A 22,178-nucleotide genomic window follows, 5' to 3' on the forward strand; every position below is an offset into this window, starting at 1 on the left:
TCTTCATGACGCGCACATTGACCTACCGTTTTGCCCGACGCGCAATAAGCCGCCCGGCAAGCGGGAGTATAAACTCCTCGCAACGCTTTACAATAAGAAGCGCTACGTAATACACTATCGTAATCTGCAGCAGTGCACGCGCCACGGGCTACGCATAACAAAAATATACCGCATACTACAATTCACGCAGTCAGCGTGGCTTCAAAAATACATCAAACTCAACAGACAGTTTAGAACACAAGCAAAAAACGATTTTGAAAAAATGTATATAAATTAATGAACAATATCACAGGTACCATTTCACGTAAACCTCGTTACCCCTCCTGCGGTATTCGGTAAGACGATGGAAAATGTGCGCAATTATATGGATGTAAAATTATTAACAAAATGAGACAGACGGTACGGTGCGGAGGCAATGATCGCGAAACCAAATTTTCATAGTACAAGCATATTTTCGGAAAAATTAGTTGCCATAGAATTACGCAAACTCGAAGTTAAATTCTACAAACCAATCTACGTTGGCATGTGCATACTCGACGTATCAAAAGTATGTCTTTATGAATTTCTCCACGAATACATGTCACCGCTCTATCGTGACAATTGTAGAGTAATGTACACCGACACGGATAGTTTAATATATCAAATTAAATGTCAGGATGTCTATGAAAATTTGAAACGCGACATCGCTCGATTCGATACCAGCGATTACGCCGCGAATAATGCGTACGGTATACCGCTCGCGAATAAAAAGGTGCCGGGTCTGATGAAAGATGAGAATAACGGCGCGATAATGACCGAATTCGTCGGGCTTAGAGCAAAAATGTATGCTTTGCGGGTGGATGGTAAAAAGGACACTAAAAAGGCAAAAGGTGTCAAAAGTAACGTCGTAGCGCGTAGTATAACATTCGACGATTATACGCGCTGCCTTAATGACGAGATTGAAATGACGCGTCAGCAGTCATGTATAAGATCGAAATTGCATAAAGTGTATACCATCAGCGAGACGAAAATTGCTCTAAGTCCCTACGACGACAAACGGTATGTCATACCTGATTCGATCGACACCTTGCCGTGGGGACATTATCGAATATCGTTGTAAATAAATTATATTGTAAGGACGTATTAATGGGAATTATATATTTTTTGTTATATATTTCATATATTTCATATATGTTATACAATATATATTATGTTATAAAATAAAATGATTGAATAAAATACATTAAATAACATTGTTTTTATGTATCCAAAAGTTGTGCGAACTGTCGAATTCCAACCATTTCACGTAAACCTCGTCACCCCTCCCGCGCATTATTTTTTCCACGAAGTACACATTCGGATAATTTGCGCGATGCAGCTCGTGCTCGTAAAACGCTCCAGCGATAGATGTTTTGCGATAATCCTCGAGTAGATATGTTACGGGATTAGTATGCTGTATTTTAACAATCTTAAACACTTCGGTTGTCTAATTTGGCGTGTATCCCTTCTCGAAAAGTTGTTTGTACTTGCTGACGCGTACCTGATCACCTACTTTGAACTTTGCCGGGCCCGCGATTTTTACACGATTGTACATGGTAGCCAAGAATCTTTCGGCGATCGCGGGGGTAACGTCGGCGGGTTGCATGCCGATCGTTTGATGCTTGCGTCCGTTGTAATCTGATACGAGGCGTGGCAGCATGTCGAACCACTTGTAAGTACCATTTAGCGTAAACATCTTCCACATGTCGTTCTTTAGCGTGCGATTGAATCGCTCGACGACCGACGCCTTCAATACCGAATATGTAGAATAGTGATAAATGTCATATCTTCGCGTAAGTCGTTGCATATCGGCGTTGTAAAATTCCTTTCCGTTATCGGTTTGCATGTTTTTCGGGCATCTCTTGCTATCACGAATTATCTTGGCGATTGCGTCAGCTGTCTCGCTTTCTCCTTTACTCTTGAGTGGTACAGCCCACGTATACTTGCTCAACACATCGATGACGGTGAGTATGTAGTGGTAACCTCTGTTAAAACGGGAGTACGGACGCATCTCGACAATGTCGGCTTGCCACAGATCATCGTATCCTCGCACTATGACATGTCTTCAAGGGAAATTTTTTCTCGTTGACGCATGCAACTCGTTTACCAACTGCCGTCTCTCCAAACTTGGTTGCGTTAGAGAAGGATGTACGAGCGTTGGAGACTGCGATAAAAGAGCTTCTGCGTGCGCCAAATACTACCTCAGACACAGGCATTAGATGCCTGTGTCTGAGGTAGTATTTGGCGCACGCAGAAGCTCTTTTATCGCAGTCTCCAACGCTCGTACATCCTTCTCTAACGCAACCAACTTCTCATCTGACTCTTTCTGTTGGATCATCAATGTTTTAAAGCACTCTTCCAGGTACAATTTGTTGATAACATCGGTATCCGCCTCAGGTTGCGCTACACGGCGAATCTTGCGCGATTTCGCATCATAATCTGTAGCGATGCGATGCAGAGCGTTTTTGCGCACGCATCTTCTAATCAATCTATACCATTGATCGTTTGTGCCAGGGGTTGCATTATTTCTCCTCTCGAATAATCCAAATTTATTGATAGACATTTTTTCAATGCTTTGTAAAGTGTCACGCGATGAACTGAATAAATTGTCGGGACCCTTGTTTAATTTATAATAATGCCCGTTTCCCGCAGTTCCTCGATAATCGACAGGATCTCGTTGTCATGCGCATTGTTGCTGGCTTGGCGCGAAGCATCGAGCAATCGTAGGCGATCTACTAGCTCGTTGGGGTCGTCTCAGTGCACGTAATCAATCTTATTGTTGGTTAGCGTCATAGCGCGAGGCATTCCCATGCCAGATTTTGGGTCGTCCGATTCCACCCGCGTCAACGATGCGATTATATATTTGTACTTATCCCCCTTGCTACTCTTCACACGGCCTTGCACATCAAAATTGCGTTTATGCGCGTTTGTCGCCAATAATATGTGCTTGTATTTTTGCAAATTATCCTCCTGGTAATCAGGTCTTTTCTTGAAGATCAACTCGTACAATCCGGGCGTTCCAATGTACCGCGTGTCGCCTATAATTATATTGTCATCTTTGTCAATCGCGAATCGCTTGTTTCCGATGCGCATCTCATTCTCGCCGAAATAGACTTCGTATACATTATCAATCTCTTTCTTTTCATCTGCACCGAGGAGAGCATCCATGTACTCTTGTCCTAATGGTCCCCAATCCTTTCGCATCATTTGTTGACCTTCCGACGATCTTAACCAGTGTCGAAGGGATATTTCGGGCGGGTTACGCGTGGTTTCGAAAACATGTTCGTCTACGAGTGTTTTGGGTATCACAAGTTGTGCGTTTTTCGGTGTAGATGTTGTCGGCAATGAAGCGTCCAATGGCTTCGAAATATCATATTTTCTTTTTTCCGGTATCTCCTCCTTCTCTTTATATCGCTTGATAGTTTTATGTTTTCTCTTTTTTGGTGTCTCCCCTTCATACCGTGTCTTGATCTTCACATCATCGTCGTCGTCGGTGTTAGGTTCGTTTTTCACCGAAATCGTCGCGTTGTCGACAATCTTTTGTAGCGGCTCGATAATAGGTTTAAAGTGAGTCTTGACAGCGATATCGTCATCGATCTTTCCGGTCTTCAGAGCGCGGTTTCTTGCGGATCGATTCAGCCGTCTTCGCAATCTCCATGACAACCTTTTCACGCTCGCGAATATTATCAACCATGTCGGCAGCACTCTCTAGAGTTTCTCTCAACCGGAAGGATTGTTGGCGACGACTAATGACTCTGCGGTATTGCGAACTCGTTAAATCCTTTTCTGTATCGCCCGTTTGTAAGCGAGCTGTTCTTGTCTATCACTAGAAATCCATACTTTTGCTGCCAACAAGTACGACATAACTCACTGAAATCCTCATACAACATGTCGGTATTCACGTGATCGTTGTACACGTGCTTCAAATTGGTGGCGTCCTGTTTAAACAGGATTAGCAAGTTCGCGTTGTCGCGTATAAGATGTTTCGGTATTCTCGCGTATGTCTGACAGAGATAGAAGCAGTCGATGTTCAAATGGCGCCCCATTGAGAAGTACTCTCTTGTCGTATCTTGCTTGTCGCATGCCACGTCATCAAAGACAAAAATTGAATTTGGATATGCCTCGCTCGGTGGAATGACGTCACTGTTATTGGAGAATGTAAAGTAGCCGATTTCGTCAATCGGCGTCAATAAATCTTCCAAATAGCGATATTTCGGCTGTTGCAGCGATTTAGAGTACACGTACACGTTCTCGAAACGCACGCCGTGCGGACTTTCTAGCAGGCTTATCAACACGTTGGTTTTACCGCAGTTTGAGGGGCCGCAAACGATCGCGCGTATAGTTGTCGGTAGCATCGTACCGTGTTTGTGCACACCTTCGTTCACGCTGCAGCGTACTCTGTCGTCGTAATTTATCACTCGTATTGTCAGAGGTTGTTGCACGAATTTCATTTTCTCACTCCCGATTTGACCTCCAACGTCTGCCTACTTATAGCTGCGCGGACTTGCGCTTTGCTCAGTAATGTCTAGAGATTGCAGCGGATGTCAACGAAAATAGGCACAGGTCTATTAAATCGTGCGATAAACGCACTTCCGGTCAAGCTTCATATTCCCGGCTATCAATTTTGCGACCCGGGAACTTGTTTGGAAAAGCGATTGGCTAGAGGTGATCAAGGTGTCAACCCATTGGACGCGGCGTGCCGTGAACACGATATAGCGTACTCTCGGAACAGCGAATTCACGGAGAGACACGCGGCGGATAAGGTACTCTCCGAGAAAGCGAAAACTCGCATCGTCGCAAAAGACTCGAGTCTCGGTGAGAGAGCCGCGGCCACAGTTGTCTGGGCAGCGATGAAGGCCACGACGAAGCTCGGCATGGGCTTGAAAACGAAAAAGAGGAAGACGAAGAGGAGGATACTTTTGGCAGCGAAACGAGGCGGATTTTTGCCGATTTTACCAATGCTGGGCGCGCTCGGATCCCTGGTTGGCGGAGCGGCTGGCGTAGCAAAAGCGGTGAACGACAAAAAAGCCGCGCAACGTCAGTTGCAAGAGATACTACGCCACAATTGCGCCATAGAAGGCCGCGGACTGTATCTCGCCCCTTACAAATATGGACGAGGAGCGAGGAAAAAAAAAACGTCAAAAAAACGTTAAAAATGCCGAAAGGTGTAACTACAAATGTGCAATTGCTACAACTTGCAAAACGTATGCACATTCCATACTTTAGAGGTGTATTTATGCGCAATAATTTACCGATAAATGGCGCGCGAGAAAATGAGAGTGGTATCGTCAATCTAGACAGTACAGACGGTCCTGGCACTCATTGGGTGGCGTATGCAAAAAGGGGAGATTGTGCAATTTATTTCGACAGTTCACCAATCTTCGACCACCCGAGAAATTGGTGCGATATTTAAATGTGCCGAAATTGGAATACAATTACACCTCTTATCAAACGTATGATCAGAGTATCAGCGGACAATTGTGCTTGCAGTTTCTCCGAGATTTCTCGCCGCGAATTTAAAGACTGACATTGTGCTATTTAACTCAGTTTTGTCAACATGTCGCTAACACTAACATTGACTGGGAAGAGTAGCGTCCTCGCGGCGACCTACTTTCCGCCCATAGATTTGAGTGATGCGTACTACGAGCTCGGTCTGACGGTGTACTTGTACATGTGTTACAGTAGAGATAAGGACCCCACGGTTCGTCACTTCCGAGGTATTTATTGACTCCAAACCCTTTCTACTGTGTGTGTAAATATAAAAAATAAAAAATATGTAAAATAAAAAATTAAAAAATTAAAAAATATAAAAATAAAAATAAAAAATGAAAAATAAAAAATAAAAAATAAAATAATTTAAAACATGGGCGATTGCGGTGGCAGCGACGATTGCTGTGGCGACGGCGATTGCTGTGGCGACGGCGATTGCGGCGGTGACGGCGGCGGTGTAGGCTGAGGCCTTGCGACCGGTGGATGGTCGCGGTCCGGATATCCAGCCATCGCAGATCCAGCAGACCATCAGCCCACGAGATCTGACGGAGCCGCAACACCCCGTCCAGGATTTTCCCCATGCGGAGTAAGCCCTTCTGCGAATCAAAATGTATATAGGCATTTTAATCCATAGATTAAGTTAGTTTAAGGTTTTAGGGGAATGCGACCCATTAAAGTTGAGCAAGAAAAAGGCTAAGGCAATTATAAGTTAATTTATTTTATGTTATTATTTTGGATAATTAGCTCGCTTAAATTAAACGCATGGCTCGATTGAGCAAAACTATGGTTGGTCATGATTAGCGAGTCACCTTAAATAATTGTATGGAAACAAAACCGCGAATTTTTAGTTTAGCTTTATTTTGACGATGCGAGCGATTCCGATGGGCAGAACACATCCATCACCGCTAGAACATGGATAAAGGACCGTCAGTTACCATCCACAGATCGAAAAACGAAATTCGATGAGATCTGGAAACTCGAACTTCCACAGGCCGTAGCCAAACACCGAAACCGTTCGCACCACGTGAATCCACGGATCGATTAAGTTTTATTTCAAAGTAACAAACACTCGCTAAATCAAAAGGTAACTATAGGAATTAAGTTTTAAGATAAATTAGCTATTAAGTTGTCCATGGCAACGCATAATGTATCCAAGGATATGTTATGGGTAGAAAACCCATAATCAAAGTTTATTTTGTTCAAAAACTAAAATGGACAACATCACGCAGGATGAAGCATAAAGGCCGAAATTTCCATCCGATTTTCGCCATAAGGCGAAATCGATTAGTTTACCATCCGGAGCCTGAATTGCCCATACGGCGTGAAGCCTGTTGTGCCTCCGGGAAGGCACGGAAAATTTTGGGGTCTCAGTCGACTGAAGGATGAGGATCCTAGGATCGGCGGGCGTCTTCACTTTGACTAACTTCGCTTGTTTATCTGAATAAATCTTTTATTTCCCTTATTTCTTGAGTTGGTTTAATTCTGTGTAATCCCACCTGGGTGGTTAGTTAAGTATGCTCGCTCTCGATAGTCAGATTACAGGTGATAGTTTATATTCTGCGGCTTGTCTTCGACTCCTAGTTAGGTTCTAATTAGCGACTCGACCTTTTGGATTTTCGTTAGCGACTGACTTCGTCGCCTCGCTTTTCGTTCGCGGTGGTCTCCTGCCCTTTTCTACATCTTTCGGGGGAAGATGTAGAGAAGCTCTTTCATTGGCTAATTTTTTATTCACACGTTTTTTATCTAGGTGCAAGCGAAGCAGGTTGATTCTTCGCTTGCGGTCCGCGGGTTTCGGCGTAACGCTTATGTTTCATCGCGTTTGCGTCTTTTCGCGATAAGCGCTTCGCGAGAGCGTGAGAACGTTTCTCAAATGATTATATAATAGCTGACTTACTAATTTATTATTAAAACTATATTAATATAATATAATATAATATAGTTATAGTCATTCGGACTATAACAAGCCAGAGTAAGTTAAACAAATTCAATCAGTAAATTTATTTGGATGCATTATGGAGTTGAAATGGAACGAGACTTCGCGAAATTATAAAGTGCGCAAGGATCGCGAAACCATTATCATTTTAAGTGCATGTTTCGATTTCCCGATGAAAATCGAACCTTTTGATTTTTATACATTTTATATTTTTATTCAATATTTTTTTTTGTATTTAATTTATTTTTATTGCGCTATATTCAATATTTAGATAAAAACATAACATAAAGAACAAAAAAATATATATACATTAAAATTATAGAAAAACTAGAAAAATATAAAAACAAACGAAAAACATAAAATTACAATAGTTAGTAAGTTGTACATATATGTAAATGCCGTTTGTAACATACTAAAATAGGTATAAGTCCATTATAAGTGTTTTAAGAAAAATCAATCAAATAGGAACTCTAGTTGAGCGTACTTTATACTGCGAAAAGTCGAAACGGGAACTCTCGACGAATCTACTTTACTCCCGAGCGCCGCGATACGCCGGAGCCGTAGCAGTGGGGCGCCGCGCGCTCATTGGCCGGCGGGCCAAGAGCGGGACGCGCTACTCCCCGACAACTATATAAGTCGCGACGTCGAGCGGACCGTGGTGGAAGTAACAAGGTGTGTTCTTGCGCATCAGGCATTTCTACTGACCAATAAGAGAGCGTGACAAGATTCCGCCATCTTGTATAATTTAAATGAATATTAAAACGAAGACTCGGGCAAGAAAGGGTATTAATGAAAGATCTTTCGTGTATAAATATAATTCTGATGAATATATTTAAAAAATATAGTAAATATAAATAAACAAATATAACAGACACATAAACACGTATAAGAAACAATAAAGAGATAATAAATATATGAAAAATATAATACAAATAAAATATATTACTTTGTATTTGTAAATTTTTTCATTTTTCTTTTTTGTTTTATTATAGCATTTTCTGCCGAAATTTTTTTATTGATTACTCGAAGTCTTATATATGTTCTTGTTCTAATTAAACAAAGTAGAACCTCGCGCGGGATTGTTATATTTTTCATTTTTTTTTCAACCCTATTTGCAATTGTTTGAAATATTGACGAATCCTTTCGCATGAAGGATCCATGGTAATTTTGGAATTCTTGGTTCATTATTTTTCCCACTTTTAATAAGTCTGAAGAAGGACTTATAATTTTCCCTCTAGAGATGTAGTTAATCCAGTCATTTTCTGGATTAACCAACATCTCAGTAGGATTACCTAAATTTTTATATTTATTTATAAATTTAAAAGCGGCATAACCCGCGATATATTTTAAGCCTTCTTCTTCTATGACGTCCACAACTTCTAAATTTTCGACTTGACTTAATAATTTCAGTTCTTCAGAAGTAGGAGAATAAATAAATGTACTACTATTACTTGGATCTGAAAGAAAAGGTGTGAAGCAAAACATGCATGTATATTATATCGGAAAAACACTTTTTGACAATTTCAAATTTCAATTTATTTACAATGATTTCATTCATTTATATGAATAAAACTCAATTGCCCACGTCACTAATTAATAATACGATCACAATTATTAATTGTAATAATTACAAAGTAAGATAAATTATATATAATTGAAATTAAACTACTATTCTAATTTAAAGTACAATTTAATTAGAATAAAATATTACATTACCATAAATTATGATAACAATAAAATATTAAATTTCGTTCGCCAGGAATGAAATACTAAGGTAGTAGATATTAAACTGACTACACTGGCTGTCTATTAGATTTGTTAAATTATGAATTAATCATAAATCATAAATTATGAATTAATTAGAATGATATATATTATGCTAAAAATTTATCTACAATCGTCTTACCACAATATTACATAAACATACTCGTACTTAATACTTAACAATGAAAGTGTAATAATTATCATTAAGATATAAACTTACCACAATCAGCATTTTCTTCATTAAAAGTATATGGTTCACAATCATCAGGTAAATCGTCTTGAAAATTAGCGATTCTACCAATGTTACCCTCAACGTCCTTCCTTCACACGGACTTATTTGTTTAATTCATCCGCATCAACATTTCTTGCAGAAAGTATAACACGTTTTGCTGCAAGTCTATACTGATTGTGTTTGATTATTTCTTCGTATGTATCTTTCGTTATATTTGCATTTAAATTTGCTACACATCTTAATGGAATTTCAATATTATTAGACTGATCATTTAGAGAACCATTACCCAAATCTAATAAAAATTGAGCAAATTCCTGTTCATGTGGTAAAATACGCATATTTTCTGTTAATGAAAAAATTTTGAAATATTGCCATAATGAACTGAATTTAATTGATAAATTTACAGTTTCAGAACGTGTGGCATTTTGTTTTACTGGCAATAATTGTCTGAAATCTCCACCAAAAATAACAATTTTTCCTCCAAATGGTATATCATTATGCATTAAATCTTGTAAGAGACAATTCATTACTTCAAGAGCATATCGCGGTGCCATTGGTGCTTCATCCCAAATAAAAACATCTGTTTTTTTTAAATAATCAGCTTCTTTGGATTGAACTTTTATATTCGATGTTGAATCATTAAAAAGAGGTACGGGCAAACCTAAAGTTTTATGTGCTGTTCTTCCATTTGGTAGTAATGTTGCAGCGATACCAGTGAAAGCCATTGTATTAACAACTAACTTTGCCTTGAGATTTGAGTAAATAGTATAATGTTGTGTAAACAAAAGTTTTACCTGAACCTCCTGGACCGTCAATGTATAAGCATTTTTTTTGTTGACTGTTAGTTTTTGTTAAAAGAGTTAAAACATAATCAACAACATTTTTTTGACCATAATTTAACTGGCTATACTGTTGCTGACCACATAAAGCTTCTCTTTGCAATTGTTCTGCATCTTCTTCTTCATATTTTATCTTTATTTGTTCCATTTCTGGAAATTGCTTAAGTTTCCAACCTTTCTTTGCGAAGTAATTGATTGATTTGAGCATAAGCTTTTTTTATTCCAATGACTCGTCCAAATCGTTGTATGTAATCTTCGGACATTGCAACTTGAAATTCATTCCATAATTCTTTTGGATGCAATGGTTGGCAATGCATTAGTATTCGAACAAAAAGATACCTAAGTTGTCTTGGCATCATCCATATAGAAGCTTCGCTAATTGCACGTTTCCATTCATCATCATCTTCAATTAAACCCAAAGCCAAACATGCAGAAGTAAATGTTTGATGTAATACACCATTAACTGTTTTTAAAGCATTATAACTTGTTGCTCCTTTAATATTCAATAAAAGAATACGTAAATGGAATAATTCAATTTCAGTTGGACTAACTGAGTACATTCGTCCAATACAATTAAATTTACTCTGACGTTTTTCCCAACGACTAATTTGTTTTCCATCAAGAATTACTTTCTTGAACACGTAATATAAAGGTATATCTGTATATACATATTGGTGTGCATCAACATCTCGTTTATTTAATTCAAAATAATCCATTAACATTGTTATACGTTCTAAAGCAGATTGTAAATCTTGTTCATTTAAATGATCAGAGATAATTACATTTTAATAGTAGATATCTTGTATCGCCAGTGATGAATAAAATTAAAAATAAATGTGAGACGACCCAACTGGCTTAAATTAATTCTTATTATTATTTGTTTGATGCCATGTACAAGAAAAGACAACGTTTCGACCTTAGGTTTAGGTCCTTATCAAGTCTAAAATTAACATTAAAAAATACAATAGATGTACATACAAGAATTTTGATTTTTAAGAAAGTAAAGAGCAAACCAAGATTATAATACCAATTTAAAACGTACCTTATAAATTCTTAAGTGCAATATATAATTAATTTTGTTCCATTTTACATATTTCAATATAAATATTGTGTCACGTAAACGTTCGGTATGGATGGTAAAGACGAACTAAGTTAAACAGCTTTGATTATTCTATCATAGATCGGATTCAAATTCTCTGTGTCTTTCTGTAGGTTGATCGTGTTATTAAATTTTTTTATAAAAAACATTTCAGCAATCTCTCTTTTCCTAGTGTTTGTTTCTCGATGTAAAATATTTAAGTTTGTCCATTTAAAGTCATGCGAAAATTCATTTCTATGTTTGCTTATAACATTTTGATTGCTGACATGCATTTTTATATTATTCATATGTTCTTTAATCCGAGTATTAAGGTGTCTTTTAGTTTGTCCGATGTATGTGGCGTCACAGTCATTGCAGTCGACTTTATAAACGAAGAATTTGAATCCGATCTATGATAGAATAATCAAAGCTGTTTAACTTAGTTCGTCTTTACCATCCATACCGAACGTTTACGTGACACAATATTTATATTGAAATATGTAAAATGGAACAAAATTAATTATATATTGCACTTAAGAATTTATAAGGTACGTTTTAAATTGGTATTATAATCTTGGTTTGCTCTTTACTTTCTTAAAAATCAAAATTCTTGTATGTACATCTATTGTATTTTTTAATGTTAATTTTAGACTTGATAAGGACCTAAACCTAAAGTCGAAACGTTGTCTTTTCTTGTACATGGCATCAAACAAATAATAATAAGAATTAATTTAAGCCAGTTGGGTCGTCTCACATTTATTTTTAATTTTATTCATCACTGGCGATACAAGATATCTACTATTAATTTTACTGCACATTGACCGAATGATGGTGCTTACACGGAGAGGTGGTTTTTTTCAAACAATCTCTGATCATTATGGTTTTAACCACACATTGTTGCTGAAATCATGGATTGATATCAAGAAGAAGTTATTTACATCGAAACATCAACTAATTTTCCTGCTTCGATGCAGAAGATTGGATTTACTTCCACCACACATCAAGAAATTGAAATTGAACATCTTTTTCTACAGTAATAGCGTAAACCAAAAATTTGATTATTTTTCTAGACGAACTCGAATTAGATTGTTGAACTTAGAAATTAAAGATTTAAATTATAACATAAAGTTCTTACATTCCAAACTTTATAACATCGAAAAAAGGATGTTTGACTTACTTCCACGTACTTTAATTAACAGATTTTTTGAACTTAATCAACATAAATTATTTATTTTTAATAAAACGAAAAAGGATAACGCGATTAAAAAGTTCAATAATTTATTACGTAATAATGATGTTTCACTTAACCCCTTTAGTAAAATTGACAGATCGAAATGGATAGTAAATTTGAGCAATAAAATTATTCCAGAGAACATTCTAGATTTTTTAAGCTTAGGTGATAAATTCGGGTTGCCTGTCTCACAGAATTATAAGAATGACCGCACTAACATTGTTATCGATATAGCTAAGAACCTAGAAATTAATTGCACTAAGATTCCTAATGCTCTTGTTGAATCGACAAGAAACGAGGTAACTAAAGCGGCATATGGATTTCTTAGAAAAAAGAAACACACTAGCTACATAGATAGATACATTATAAACAACTCTAAACAATGTCATAGTTATCTACGTGATAACGATGACATTTTAGTTACGACAGCCGATAAGGGTCAAACTACAGTTATTATGGACAAAAAAGATTATATTGACAAAATGAATGTTTTACTAAGTGATCAAGGTACATATACTAAACTGAAAAAAGATCCGCTCAAGAAAGTTTCGGGTAGAATCAATTCTTTAATCAAATCATGGCGAGATAATAAATTGATTGATGAAATGACATATAAACGACTTAATACCACAAATGGGAACCTTCCTCGATGTTACGGTCTACCGAAGATTCACAAAGTTAACGCGCCTTTACGTATAATTGTTTCGTCACTTGGGAGCCCGGTGTACAGTATAGCGCGTTTTTTACATGATATATTGGAACGATCAATTACGAAACCTATCTCACATATTAAAGACGGTTGGACGTTCGCGAATAAAATCAAGAATTTGAGTATTGAAGATAATGAAATGTTAATTTCTCTTGACGTCACTTCTTTATTCACAAACATTCCTAAGGAATTAGTTTTAAAAGCTATTGAAAAACGTTGGAAGGATATTTCATGTAACACAAATTTTAGTTTGACACAATTTTTATATGGAATCGACGCTGTATTAGAATCTACTAGTTTTCGTTTCAACGATCAATTTTATGAACAGATATATGGTACGCCAATGGGATCCCCCCTTTCACCTATTTTAGCAGACTTAGTTATGGATGATCTTGAGACAGAATGTTTAAGCTCTTTACAATTTGACATTTCAGTTTATTATAGGTACGTTGATGATATTTTTGCAATAGTACCACGCAATAAAATGGATAACATTTTGACTACTTTTAATAAATACCATCACCGTTTGCAATTTACACATGAAACAGAGATAAATAACAAGATTAACTTTCTGGATACATTGGTTTTTAGAAACAATGGCAAACTATTGACTAGTTGGTACCAGAAACCCACCTTCTCTGGTAGATATTTAAACTACCATTCTAACCATCCGTTTAAATACAAAGTTAACACGATTAATAACTTAGTCGACCACGCTATTTTGTTATCGGATAAACGATTTCATAATGAGAACTTACAGATGGTTAAAAAAATCTTGTTGAATAATTGTTTCCCTAGGACGGTCATTAAGCGATATATGTATAAAAGAACATGTTTTTTAGAAAATTCTCATAACGTAGTTGACAAAAATAATGTATTTGATATTTCGTCTTGTATTTTAATGCCGTATGTTAAGAACCTAAGTGAGACTATTGAGAGATCTATTAAGAAAACAGGCTTAAGTGTTATTTATACGATTCCAAAAAAACTTGATACGTTTATTAAACCCCGAAAAGACAAATTACCTAAAGCCGATATGACCGAGATAGTTTATAAAGTCGACTGCAATGACTGTGACGCCACATACATCGGACAAACTAAAAGACACCTTAATACTCGGATTAAAGAACATATGAATAATATAAAAATGCATGTCAGCAATCAAAATGTTATAAGCAAACATAGAAATGAATTTTCGCATGACTTTAAATGGACAAACTTAAATATTTTACATCGAGAAACAAACACTAGGAAAAGAGAGATTGCTGAAATGTTTTTTATAAAAAAATTTAATAACACGATCAACCTACAGAAAGACACAGAGAATTTGAATCCGATCTATGATAGAATAATCAAAGCTGTTTAACTTAGTTCGTCTTTACCATCCATACCGAACGTTTACGTGACACAATATTTATATTGAAATATGTAAAATGGAACAAAATTAATTATATATTGCACTTAAGAATTTATAAGGTACGTTTTAAATTGGTATTATAATCTTGGTTTGCTCTTTACTTTCTTAAAAATCAAAATTCTTGTATGTACATCTATTGTATTTTTTAATGTTAATTTTAGACTTGATAAGGACCTAAACCTAAGGTCGAAACGTTGTCTTTTCTTGTACATGGCATCAAACAAATAATAATAAGAATTAATTTAAGCCAGTTGGGTCGTCTCACATTTATTTTTAATAATTACATTTTGTTCACTTGGCAAATGTACAGGTAAACGAATGATGGCATGACTTTTTTCTTGCAATATTTTATTTACAATACGCCAATAAGCTTCAACTGGTCCTACATAACGTGCTTCAATAAAATCTTTGATTTCGTCATGAACAATTTCCATATTATTCACATCTTCTTCTATAACTACAGATGCTGCATCGTGACCTTTGTAAATATATTTATATAAATACTTTACTGACTTGATACTTGAAACAACTTCAACATTAATATGACAATTAAAAATTGTTGATAATATTGGACAGTAAGGAACAACAAATCGATTATCTACTACAAATCCTCCAGGTTTTTCATACAAAATGCTAGTGTCTCTTCGACGGTATTGTGGATAACCATTTTCATCCATAGTTGTTTCCTCGTGAAAAGATTTTGGAAAATGCTTTGAACATTTTCCATTTACCATACACCAATTACCACATGGTCCATGAATCATATTTTTCATGACAATTTCATGCAAATTTTGATCAATAGCAGGATCCGGAATTTCAGCAGAAATATACTTATCAACGGTTTCCGAATTAATAATTTTGCAGTGTTGTTTTAAAGTTACTAATATATGCACATGCGGCAAACCACGTTTCTGAAATTCGATTACATAAACGAATGCTTTTACTTCACCAAAAAATTTTTGTCGAACAATCAAATCTATCAAATAATTTTTTTTTTATATCAAATACTCTAGCACAAATATCAGGTCTATCAGCAGGTTGTTGATTTGAAAGTAAATTTTCTTTAATTTCGAGCCAATTTGGATTACAAGTCATTGTAATAAAAACATCTGGTTTACCATATTTACGAACAATAGCCATCGCATCTTGATAATTTTGCATCATATTTCGAGGTGAACCAATAAATGTTGATGGAAGTATCATTATTCGTCCAACACGAGCATTAGCATCAGTCGCTTTTTTTCTAAATAATCGATTAGTCCCTGATGCTTTTCCACTCTCAACTGTTTTTGATTTTCTTTACACCAGTTAATTCTGTCTTTTTCTATTTTTACATAATTGTCAACAAGCCATTGTTGAAATAATCGTTTACCCATTAAAAAAATATTAGTATTGTCACGAATAGCTATTCGATATTGAATGTACATAGATCTAGTTACACGTTTTCCATTAATTTGTTTAATATTATCGTGCCAACCTGGCGTACCATGTGGATAATACATTGGATAAATCCAAGGTTTAACGTTTGGATCCATTGTACTAACGTATTTTAAAGTTTTATCACGTTTGTTTCTAATTGTAACATAACAATCAGGAATATCTCCATCTGCAGTAGTTGAAAAAATTGCAGCAACTTCGTTAGTTCTTTGAATATTATATCTTCCGCGATCAATACCTGTTTTCTTATTTAAGAATGCCATTTTTAAATTAGGCACATTTAAACCTGAATTTTCTTGATTACAAACTTCTTCATGCATCATTTGATATGACTGAGCAAACATATTATTGCTGCGAATAATACCATCTAATGTATGTAATAACTCTTCATCAAGATTTGTATTTACATTTAAACGACATTCTGTAGCTTCGTTAGCGTCAAGAATGAAAAGCTGTCAATAACTTGATTGTTCTTGTGCAGCAGGATATAATGCAGTATTAATTTGATAATAAATTTGACCTTGAATTTTGAAGCAATAAGGACTTCGTCTTTGTGCATTAAAATTAACCAAGTTAGCATTAAAAGAGACAAAAGAAAATGCACTATTATAACTTCGCAGATTTTTAAAGAACTCTTTAGATTTTTTATGATTTCCAAAAAATAACTGTTGTAGTTCATCAGGAAATGGTGATAGAGATTCCAATATAACTTTTCCATGACTACAACAATCATTGAATGAATTACATTTATTATAAACTTTTTCAGCGTGAAAATGTTTTGCTTTACAATATTTGCACTCTACTTCCATTTTTCCTATGTAATGTTGATTTATATTATGATAATTTATGTTTTGAAATCCTTTATAATTGGCTCGACAATTTTGCATTTTTCTTTTATCTGTGATATTTTGTAATTGTATATTATCAATTTCGGAAAAATTATCATTTATATTTACTGAAATTAATTGACTTGAATCTGTAGTATTTTCAACACTTGTAAGTGTACTTTGTTCATGGTTGACAGTTTTTTTAATTATATTAACATTATCGTTATCAAGTTTTGAATTTGAAGTTATCAAAGAACTATTGCTCGATAACTTTGATATGCAGTTGTTAATTGTAGTAACAGAATTGCTCAAAGTCGACGTTGTAATAACACATTTTATTACTGATGAAGCAAGATAAATATTGTTTGTGACCAAAGGATTTTGCGATTTAGACACTGCAACTGATGAACTATTATTTAATAAATTTCTCGATTCACAAACTTTAGATGACTCAGCTATATTGTTTGTTGCATTTTCTTTTTTTCTCTCGCGGTATTTTTGTTGATTTAAAGCCTTTCGTTCTCTCTTTAATCGCTGAAATTCTTCTTCTTCCTCTCGAGTACGAATAGCTTTACGTTTACCCATTTTTAAATTATTTTAATTAAATCTTTTTTGTTAAATGTTTACACAGATCAATAAAATTTAAATATTATAAAATGTAACGAATATAAATGTATATACAAACAAAATATTTGTTTATATAAATTTTAAATTAATTTTTAGTTAATAAATTTGTAGTTAATAAATTAAATAACAGACTATTATATAATTTTATTAAATTTTATTTAAATGAAAATAGCACACTGATGATTTAAAATTAAATAAAATATTACATAAAATAACTGTTTTTATTTTACACAGTTGTTAAATTATAAATTTTAATATTGCACTTACATTAAATATCAATTTAATAATAAATAACTATAACACGATAATATTAATTTAACATTCAAATAAAAATTTAATTTAATTTTATATAGCGAATATAATTGTTATGTAACAAGTATATGTATAATGTTCTTGATAATAAAATATTTAAATGTAAATCAAACATTCATTAATTTCTTACAAATTTCAAATATCAACAATTAAAATATCAAATAATATTTGTAGTGTTACAACTATAATGTCAAATATTTATGTCCAATTTTTATCTAAATTTTCACAATTATGTCCAATTGTCAAATTACAAAAGCTGGATTGGAGCTTTGTTTTAGCCAAAAAATATAAGTGGCTACCAAACCTGAAACAAAATATTTTTATTAGCTTATTTATTATTTACATATATTAGCTTATTTATTATTTATATATATTAGCTTATTTATTTTTTATATATATTTGTCTTATTATGTGAAATATTTATTATTAATTCAAATAAAAAATAAAATAATACCTGAATATGCTATATTTTGCTCATATATATTCAGTTGGATCATATATATTCAACGATAAAAATCAAATATCAATCCACTGTAAAAAAAAATTAAAATTATATTAACACATAAAACTATTTAAAATTATTATTTTATCTTTAAAACAGATATATTTTTATATTATCTATATGTATATGACAATGTATTTAATAGGTATATATTATATATTATCAATTGATATTATTTTGTATTTTCAGCAAATATTTTGGCAGTGATATCATTTCTTTTCAAGAATATAGTAACAAATATATTATATAAAAATTATATGAAATGGTAATACACATTTGATCTTAAGTGTAGTTATAAAGAAAATCTCAAAGTCAACTTTAAAATTTTAAATGAAAACCCACATTTTTATTTGATATTTTTCTATACCTTATCTCGAGAGCTTTTCAAAATATTACAAAAAAATATTTTTTTATTAAATACTTTTTTTAGTTATAATATTTTAAACAGTATTTTGACATAAATTACAAAATATCTCGTGAAATGTTTAATTTTGTGTAATTTTAACATTTTATATATACATAATATTATATACATCGTATCCTTAATATTTTATGCACATGAGACAAATTAATTAATGTAAATAAAATATAGTTTTTTCTTTAAGACAACTATATATATATAATTTTATTGATCCCATCCTTTTTATACTATATCTTGTATAAATTTTATACAAACTAATTAATATAAATTTTACATAAATTTTTTAAAAACTACATACAATATTAAATTTATATAAAATTTATATACATTGTTCAATACTGGTTTTATATATATAAACTATACACGTACACACGCACGCACGCATGCACGCACGATTTGAAATGGAATACCTCATATATTTACATATAATATATATATATATATACTTTAAATATATTTAAATTTTCCAATACTCAGCATATGTATTTTAAAGTTATATATTTACATAATCAATTATTAGAATATAACAGTATTTATATTTTTAAATGCGATTTTGTATTTTCTTTAATGATCTTATGATATATTATATTTCAAAATAATTTACCTTATTGTTATTATATCTGTCACTTCATATATTATTGAAACAAATAATTTCTTTGCTGCTCGACGAGAAATTTTCAAGAATTTTTAAGAATTCTTTTAAGGTGTAACGATATCTATAACCTTTTAAGTTGTCACACACAATTAGAGTATGTAGTGTACCTACTATTTATTTTCAAATCAATTGCTACCAATCTTTAAAACTAAAAATTTATTGTGCAATAAGTTGACATGTTCAGTTGATATTACATTTGTCGTAGAATAAATTTTTCAAACGTATTAATTGGCTGTAGCATAGAAAAATTTTCGAATCTAGACATTTTATTGGTCCATCAGCACATGCATAATAAAATTCAACCAATCAAATTCTTTATACACTTACATTATATGTCATGCAAAAGTGTGTGCGGCGGCCTTTAATGCTATCGCACACAAATTGCAGAAACTGCATATGCATAGCATAAGACCTTATGGACCAATGAACATCGAGCATGTGATTCAATGCTTGATGCTCATTGGTCCATAAGGTCTTATGCTATGCATATGCAGCTTATGTAATTTGTGTGCGATATCCTTTAGTCCTAATAACGATGGTTGCTATGTAACATTGTATCATGGTAATGTCATTACGCATATATTTTAACATGTACATCGCTACGTAATGATGGTAACATCATCGTTAAAAGTAACAGACATCGTATAATTCATTTAGTATTATTAATAGTGCATAAAATTGAAATATTATTATAATTATTATATAAATTTGATTCTTTGTGATTTATTAAACTAAACGGTAAATATATATGAAGTTATATGAATAATTTATTTATACTAATTACAATTATATAACTTATAATTAAATATGTGCTTAAATCTATCTTACAATTAAAATATTATATACATATATTGTATATTTCGTCTTATAGTCACTTAATTATGATATTTCAAAAAAATTTTCGCTAAATATTTGTTACATATATTAATTACAACTTATATTAATTACAACTAAACATTTATATATTTGCTAATATAAACTATTACAAAAAATTATTTTACAATTATTTATATTCCAATTGATTTTTGTTAAAAATATTTATATTATTTGTCTTAATAATAATATATTCTTATAAATATATATTCTTACTATATAATATTAAATTTTAGTTGCTATTTATATTTTTATTTTAAAATTGCGTGTTACATTGAAATATTTTTTATTTAAAAATTCTAGGATAAAGCTACAAAGAAAATGGATAGCGAATCAGACATTTATCGTGAGTTGTGTGATAATCCAACATTATATGTTTCACCAAGAGAACTTTTCGAAGTTATGTTACCTAATGATGGTACAGTGTAAGTTTTAAAAATTTTTTAATATTTAATTTTTTATTCATAAATTTTTTATTCATATTTATTACTTATTCTCACTATTTCAGTATTATCGTCAAATTTGTAAAATTCTGTCAGTTTAAGAATAAAACTATATAATAGTAGCATAAAATCATATAAATGTAATTGATGTATAAAAGATACATTTATTAAAAATTTTATTGAACTTTTAATTATTTTTTTATTTTTTTAATAAATATAAAATATTAATTGTTTATATATATATATTTTTTTAAGGTGTTTTATCAGTATGGTGGAACAAATCGACAGTACAATTGCTGTTAAAACTAAAAATGGTGAAGTTCAACGTTGTCGAGTAATTTTGACAAATAATAAAGACTGGAAGGTTCAAGTTACTATATGGGGCAATAACATAAATCGAGTTATACATAACTTTAAAACATCATTTGTAAGTTTTTATCACAAAATTAAAATCATTTTATTACAAATGTTTACAACATAAATTAAGACATTATTTTATATATTTGTTATTACATAAAATATTAACTGTTCTTAAAAAATCTTTTTATAAATAATTATAAAATGTAAAAATCAACATAATTTATAAATAATCTTACAATAAAATAAATAATTAATTTTATGATGTCAATTCTATAAAAAATTGAGATAAAATTATTAATAAAAATATTCTATAAAAAATGTTTTTTTTTAATAAAAGTTATTAATAATAAAAATTAATAACAAAACTAAAATATGTGATATAATAAAAGGCCAACTTAACGAGCTTATATGCTATTAATTGAAAAATTTATTTATTAATTTACGTCATACTATACAAAAGTTGAGATAAACGTTTCGACTGTACGACAGTCTTTTTCAATATCCTAATAATATGTTAAAAAATTAATTTAGTCATATCGACCTTATTATAAATACAACAATTATGAGATTATATGACGAACGCAGTACAAAATTCATGTTTGTTGGCATGAGTTAGAGCGTCAGATGCTGTTATATTATGTAACGACATTTTTTGTCACGAACATAACATTTTTTTTATAAAAATTATTTCTTTTTACTTAACATAATCACAATGTGTACTTTTTTAAAAAACAAATCGATATCTTGTTTTTTAAAAAGTACACATTGTGATTATGTTAAGTAAAAAGAAATAATTTTTTTAAAAAAAGTGTTATGTTCGTGACAAAAAATGTCGTTACATAATATAACAGCATCTGACGCTCTAACTCATGCCAACAAACATGAATTTTGTACTGCGTTCGTCATATAATCTCATAATTGTTGTATTTATAATAAGGTCGATATGACTAAATTAATTTTTTAACATATTATTAGGATATTGAAAAAGACTGTCGTACAGTCGAAACGTT

At 32.4% G+C, this 22,178-nt stretch overlaps 1 protein-coding gene and 2 long non-coding RNA genes across 3 annotated transcripts; 2 read left to right on the plus strand and 1 right to left on the minus strand.

Annotated features, from left to right (window-relative positions):
- Nucleotides 1-523: 523 nt before the first annotated feature.
- LOC146722444 (uncharacterized) lies at nucleotides 524-1,099 on the plus strand. The gene has a single exon (XM_085484773.1). The coding sequence runs from the start codon at nucleotides 524-526 to the stop codon at nucleotides 1,097-1,099; it is 576 nt and encodes a 191-aa protein (XP_085340899.1).
- Nucleotides 1,100-11,131: 10,032 nt separating this feature from the next.
- LOC146722445 (uncharacterized) lies at nucleotides 11,132-11,739 on the minus strand. The gene is made up of 2 exons (XR_014925173.1): nucleotides 11,319-11,739; nucleotides 11,132-11,216 (listed from the first exon to the last, which is right to left on the minus strand). It is a non-coding gene; the product is annotated as an uncharacterized LOC146722445 (long non-coding RNA).
- Nucleotides 11,740-14,110: 2,371 nt separating this feature from the next.
- On the plus strand, nucleotides 14,111-14,957 carry LOC146722446 (uncharacterized). Its single transcript, XR_014925174.1, has 2 exons — nucleotides 14,111-14,770; nucleotides 14,873-14,957. It is a non-coding gene; the product is annotated as an uncharacterized LOC146722446 (long non-coding RNA).
- The last annotated feature ends 7,221 nt before the right edge of the window (nucleotides 14,958-22,178 follow it).

Source organism: Nylanderia fulva, unplaced genomic scaffold (assembly GCF_048542155.1).
Source record: "Nylanderia fulva isolate GAGA-0341 unplaced genomic scaffold, ASM4854215v1 Scaffold312, whole genome shotgun sequence".
NCBI classification, from domain to species: domain Eukaryota; kingdom Metazoa; phylum Arthropoda; class Insecta; order Hymenoptera; family Formicidae; genus Nylanderia; species Nylanderia fulva.